General features: G+C 36.8%; 1 protein-coding gene across 1 annotated transcript in view; it reads right to left on the bottom strand.

Annotated features, from left to right (window-relative positions):
* Window positions 1-1,560: 1,560 nt before the first annotated feature.
* LOC107717161 (calreticulin-like) overlaps window positions 1,561-6,817 on the bottom strand; it is a 6,949-nt gene continuing 1,692 nt past the window's right edge. The window contains exons 2-9 of the mRNA XM_016523827.1: window positions 6,632-6,733; window positions 6,286-6,489; window positions 5,722-5,816; window positions 5,430-5,639; window positions 5,212-5,325; window positions 3,113-3,256; window positions 2,197-2,289; window positions 1,561-2,062 (exon numbers count right to left, since the gene is read on the bottom strand). Coding sequence (XP_016379313.1) covers window positions 1,856-2,062; window positions 2,197-2,289; window positions 3,113-3,256; window positions 5,212-5,325; window positions 5,430-5,639; window positions 5,722-5,816; window positions 6,286-6,489; window positions 6,632-6,733 — 1,169 coding nt within the window. The 3' untranslated portion in view covers window positions 1,561-1,855. The remainder of the gene's footprint in view (window positions 2,063-2,196; window positions 2,290-3,112; window positions 3,257-5,211; window positions 5,326-5,429; window positions 5,640-5,721; window positions 5,817-6,285; window positions 6,490-6,631; window positions 6,734-6,817) is intronic.

Here is a 6,817-nt window from a genome sequence, read left to right as displayed (position 1 = left end):
GAACTTGCTAACTAAAATGTAAACACGCATCTATGCTTACGAGAAATATTTAATCAAAAGAATCCCATACATCCACATCTCTTGGTAAATAATCACATTGTGATTTGCTGTTATCACAGCCCAGAGCACAGCACAGCAGACTGACGGAATTGCAATTCGGTCCTACAAATGGCGGCCGCACCACTGTGTGACGTCACATGAAACCCATGAATAAATGTCTAACTGGCATTATTTGAGATAAAATACCAATGCAACACATGTTTCTAGAGCTTTCCTCAGAACTAGCTTCACTGGGTCCGTCAGTGACAAACAAACATGTCGGAGACCACGAAAAAGACTAATCTGTTTTAAAACATCTGAACAGTTCTTAGTTCACAGAAATATGTTTTTTATATATATACATGTTGGTTTTGAAAAGCATTTACATCATTTTCAACAAGTCTTAATTTAATTAACTCAAGTAATGAGGACCAGTGTTACGCATTACAAGTAACGCGAGTTACGTAATCAGATTACTTTTTTCAAGTAACTAGTAAAGTAACGCATTACTTTTTAATTGTCAAGATCATATCGGAGTTACTTTTTCAAACGATTTAAAAAGTAACGCAAAAGTAACGTAAAGCATTACTTTCCATAAAAAGTAACACAATTAGTTACTTTTTTATGGAGTAACGCAATATTGTAATGCATTACTTTTAAAAGTAACTTTCCCCAACACTGGTGAGGACACATCAGTTTAGTGTAAATCAAGATAGATAGAATGTGTTTTTGAACATAAATCATGAGTTTTTCTTGATGTTTTACCATTTATTTACCTTCAAATAAGCTTGTCTTGTCAAGAAAAAAAAAGTCACATTTTCTGATATTGTTAAGAGACTTACTTTCAGTCTACAAGGGTCCCGTTTATGGTTTTCTTGTCACTTGACAGCAAAATGGCTCCCTGAATATTCTTTATGACATTATTTAAATGTAAACTATTATATTTTAAAACATTCTTTCTATCAATCTCTCTCTCTCTCTATTTATAAATATATACCATTAATATTTTAAAACTTTATTTTAGAAGTTATACATTTTTTCAACATTTAATGGGACCTTTTCTGTCATGGTATCAAATAAATTAATATATATACATAGTTATTATAGTTAACTGAAACAAACCATAAAACATTTTTGTTAACTGAAATAAAATAAAACAAATTAAAATTCTTATTTAAATTAATTTAGCATTTTCATTTACTTTATCTTAATGTATTAAAATAACTAAAACTGAAACAAAAGTAAGAGAAAAAAAACTATATAGACATTTAAAACGACAGAAACTAGAAAAAAATGACAAAAACACAAAATTACTAAAACTTTATTTTGATAAATTAAATTGATAAATTAAAATATTAACAAAACAAAAACATTCAATCTCGTGTTTCTTTTTTTTTTGTTTTTTTTTGGGGAGAAATAATATTTGATTATTTTTAAGTACTTGCATTTAATAAGTAAACATTTATGTTCAACCAGAAATTAGGACAGTTTAACATACACAAAATATGAGCCAGACCAGCATTTAAAAATAAATCATTTATTTTAAAAAAGTGCAAATCCAACAAATGATACATTAGAATTTTTCCCTTGCGCAACTCGAGACAGAACAGAGATCCAAACATTAATTAATTTAAAGTTTATCAGGTCGTACTATAAATGTGTTGGGGGGGCTTCTAGCAGCAAAACCAAAAGAAATCCGAGTTACGGGATGTGACATGTTTCTAGAAAGGGGGCGGGGCCAAAAAAATCACACCACGTATATAAAGAAAGACATCAGAAATGCATCAGATCTGCTCATTCAGAAGGAAACTCCTCTTCACAACTCGTCTTTTGGAAGCGTATCATCTTCACCCTCCTCTTCCTCCTCAGGAGGTTCTTCTGTGTGCTCCTCCTCCTCTGGCTCATCCTCATCTTCATCCTCCTCATCTTCCTCATTATCATCATCCTTCTTGCTCTTTTCCCCCTCTTCACGCTTCTTCCGTTCTTCCTCTTCCTGCTGGTCCTTCATTTTCTTTTCTGGTCCCTGATACGTAAAAATAACATCATGCCATCAGTATTTATGGTTAAGTAATTTTGCGTTAACAAATGTCAGAACTGATCACTGAAATCAAATAACCAAGTTATTAATTCTAATATTTTGTCAATAGACATAATTACCTTCGTTGCGCCCCACGTTTCTGTACCAAATTTTTCAGCCTCCTCAACATCATCAGTGATCAGGAAGTTATCAAAGATCGTTCCAGTTTTCACCTGTAAGAAAGGTCAAAAGATCACTAAACACAATGGATAATCAAGAAAATTTTGCAGTCCTGCATAAATTGCCATTTAATCACAAAATGATTGCCCAAAAAAAAAAAACCTGCAGTACTACATAAAGTTATTGATACGTTGGTGTGACAACGCATGAATGAGAAAAAGTCGCAAAAAAAAAGTAACTCGATGCAGTACTTGCGCAACTCTTAATTTCCTTTGCTGTTCTTAATTTTTTTTCCGGAACAAAACATTAAAAAAATTAAATAAAAATGCGATCCTGCATAATGCGCCATTTAACCACAAAATTACATTCCTAATTTTAAATTATTAAGTTGCGAAAAAGAAATCAATGCTGTACCTGTGTGCTCTATTACAATTTACTTTGTTCTTATTGTTTAAAATAAAAAATAAAATAAAAATCAAATGTTGTCAGAATTTTGTAAAACACAAAAATAAACATGCTTTCTGCATTTTGTTTCTGAAATCAATGCTGTACCTGTGTGCTCTATTACAATTTACTTTGTTCTTATTGTTTATATCAAAAATAAAATAAAAATCAAATGTTGTCAGAATTTTGTAAAACACAAAAATAAACATGCTTTCTGCATTTTGTTTCCTTTTTTCTGCAATGTACAACTATTGTATATCTAATGTTACAGCTAAAAATGTAAATATGGTATACCATGAAATTCTGGAAAAATTGTGTAATCCTGGTGGACTGGTTAATGTCACCAGAGATAACCAAACCAAATTTGTTTAAAACCTACAAATGAACTTGAATTACGATGTTGGTTTAACGGTACACCAATCTAAACCATACCTGCCAAAGATCCAGTCCCAGAACGCCAACGTTATCAAATTTGTAAATGGAGTCGTCTAGAGTGTATTCAGGGTTGTCAATTTCGGGGTGAATCCAGGTGCCTTTGTAGTTGGGGTTGTCGATCTGTTTTGGTTTCCACTCGCCCTACATAAACACAGCTTTGTTAGCCGGTTGGTAAAACTGGTTCCTGCATAATGAACAAACACTCTGATAGAGAAGTTAGTTTTGAAAATACAGTAGAAATGGTCCATGTGAAACAACCTTGAGTATTAATTTCGATCAAAAACTCCTAAAAAGTCCAAACCTATTTGAGACTGAAACAATCTAAAGTGGTTTTAGCTGGTCTCCCAAGGTCTATAACTAGACCAATCCGATTTGGATCTTCTTTGCGAGGATATCTCTGATAACAAGCTAACAGTAATCACTCTCAAAAACTCCTGGAAAGTCCAGACCTACTTAGTACTGAACCCTAAACCTTCTTCTGCCAGCTTACCGTGCAGAAAAGACCAGTCTAAAGTGGTTTTAACTGGTCTCCCAGGTGCCCAAAACGGACATAAAACCTCCAAACTAGACAAATCCAACAAATTTGAAGCACGTTACGGCTTTATGTTTGGTAGATCTTAAAATATTAGGATCTTCTACTTGAGAACATCTCTGATAATGAGATGATAACATTACTCGCTCTTAAAAACTACTAGAAAGTCCAAACCTACTTGGTATTAAACCCAAAACCTTCTTCTGGAAGCCTACCCTGCAGAAAAAACTACTCTAAAGTGGTCTACAGTCTAAAACCATCAAATTAGCAATAGGAGAGCGCGCGGCATCAGCACTGGAAAGATACGTTTGTCTTACTACTTTTAATGAAGATGATTGTGTGCTGACCGTCTGCATCTTACTTTAAGTTTCATTCGCAGCAGTTTGCGCGACGGCTTGCTGAAGAGATGCTCAGCTACTCGTCCGCAGCGATGCGTGTTGCATTAGCGCAGTCTGACTAATGCCATATAGCCTATAACACGCTCTCACACATTTATTATTTTAGCATTTTGATATTTACACCTGTTGCACCAACTGAAACTACGATCAGGCGCAACTACGCCCGGCGTAGACAATGCTCAGCCGACACATTCTCCCTCAGTTATACATATAGCTGAGACGACGTTCACGCCGCAATGGCTACAACTACTAATATAGAACTGAATTGCTCAAGACATAATAGAAGTGAAATCACCACGCTATGATTTCATTGAGTAAACATTTCCTAACAAGTCTGCGTAAATGTCCGAACAAATCATGACTTTTCACTTTACACCTACCTCTGACTAGGCGTAAGATTTAGTGTCAGACGTAGCACTACGCCGAGATGGTGCAACGGGTATAAATTCTACGCACGACTTAAAGTGCATTTTACGTCCAGCCTAGTCTTACAACCGGGTGTACGTCCAGCTGGTGCAACCGGCCCCTGGTCTTTTCACGATCGGATAGCTATGCGATCAGAAAAAAACGCATGAAGGGACCAGGTGTAAACAGGCCCATGTTACACAACATGCGTTCTCTTTCTCAACTATTTAACGTTCCAAAACTGACTGTGTTTAACTGGATACTCGCCAAGACGGGCATTTTGACATAATTTTGTATGTATTTGACCGTTTTAGTGCAGTTAGCCACTCATTTAGGTATTTGTGGCTCACAAGCGGTTTGAGACTGAGCGCGGCTTGTGCGCTCTACTAATATAGATCAGTGGTGGTGGGCGCGCGTTTGGTGTAAGCGCGAAACCTGCGGGAATGACTAAAATAATGCACAATACAAGCACTATTTAACCAGAGCGAATGAGACGTGTGTGTGAGAGAAGGGGTCGTCGGAGAGAAGAGAGCGAGAATGTGCGGCTGACGTTATTGCCTGTGCCGCTGGTAACAAAACGGATCGGCTCGGAATCAGAAAGAAGTGAGACTGACCGGCTGGTCACTGATCCGGGCCGATCATGAGGAAAATCGGCTGATTCTGATCCCTGGCCGATCGATCGGTGCATCTCTACTTATAGCTTCATGTTTGGTAGATCTTAAAATATTAGAATCTTCTGCATGAGGACTATCGTTTTGTACCTTGTACTCTGGGTTCGGGATCATTGCAGGTTCCCATTCTCCATCCATGTCTTCATCCCAATCGTCTGGTTTCTTGGCATCAGAATCGGGAATGTTCTCAGGTTTGTCCCAATCCTAAATATAAAGTTAAAGCACCATTGGATTAAAGTCGAAGAACAACTTTTTTTAAATATTGCAAAGATTTCTGCACACTACAGCTTTGTCAATTGAAAACACACCTCAGGTTTTGTTTCTTCAGGATTGTCGATTTTCGCCCGGTCGTCCCAATCCTCTGGCTTCTTGGCCTCGGGATCCTTGATCTTTTTTGGAGGAAGGAAATCCCAGTCTTCCTCCAGAGAACCGGATTCTACTTTCTCATTGTCGATTTTGACTTCATACGTCTGGTCTGGCCGCAGAATCAGCGTATACAGGTGAGTAAGTTCATCGTCCTGACGGGTGCAAGCGGAAGAAATGAATTGCAACAGCTGTGATTAAATCTTGAGATATTTTAATTACATTAGTAAAACATACTTTGCATTTGATGTCCTTCTTGATTAGGTGGTTCTTCCCTTTGTAGTTGAAAATGACGTGAACTTTCTTGGTGCTGTAGCCACAGATGTCGGGTCCTACGAGGAAGATCAAAGTGAAAATGACACAAAAATAGTGAAAGTGAAAGTAAATGCTATCAGTTTGGAATATATATATATAAAATAGTTAATATTGGACTTTTTATTTGACACATTAAAGATTTTTAATGTGTGTGTGTGTATATATATATATATACACTATTCAGAATATTAGGTGTATTGCCTTTTTTTTTTACATTGGCCATGTATTGTTTCTCTGCCATAATATGAAAATATTTACAGACTGGAATTTTACTGTAAAATATAATTTCAATTATATTGACGTGAACTTTCTTGGTGCTGTAGCCACAGATGTCGGGTCCTACGAGGAAGATCAAAGTGAAAATGACACAAAAATAGTGAAAGTGAAAGTAAATGCTATCAGTTTGGATTTCATGTTGCACTACGTCAATGCTGTTGACGTTTTGCTGGTTTTCTTGGTGGAAGAAAGTGACCAATCATGACTTACCGAACATGATGTAGTACTGCGATTCGCCGTGGATATCAGTCTGGTCCAGGTCGGCGGGGAAGATTTTCACATACCCGCCACCACAGTCAATCTTCTGCTCATGTTTCACAGTGAACTGGATGACAAGCGGTTTACCCTCATTACTAAATGAGTCAAAGCGACTGGATAGCGCATAAAACCGGGCGTCTTGACTTGTTTGCAAACCTTGAAAGGGAGAAAAAACTTTGCATCATTTTGCATATTTTAAGTCATCTCACATCAACTTGTAATTATTTGCATTTTCTTTTCAGATGAAGATATTTGCATAAGCAATAGAGTGCTGGTGAAAGGCGGCGTGACCTCTGACCTTTATCAAGCTCAACATCGCCGTAGAATTTCCCTGAGGTCAGTTTCCACTGGCCGTAGTCGGATTTGTGTTTGGATTCGACCCATCGGCTTTTCCAACCATCTGGAGAGACGAAGTTTAATTAGGCATTTGCGATAATAGTAGGAATTTTACTTGGACGATATCAGTCAATATTGGATATATATA

This window comes from Sinocyclocheilus rhinocerous, unplaced genomic scaffold, assembly GCF_001515625.1.
Source record: "Sinocyclocheilus rhinocerous isolate Xijiao unplaced genomic scaffold, SAMN03320098_v1.1 scaffold1351, whole genome shotgun sequence".
NCBI lineage: Eukaryota > Metazoa > Chordata > Actinopteri > Cypriniformes > Cyprinidae > Sinocyclocheilus > Sinocyclocheilus rhinocerous.
This window is presented reverse-complemented; position numbering and strand designations above follow the sequence as displayed.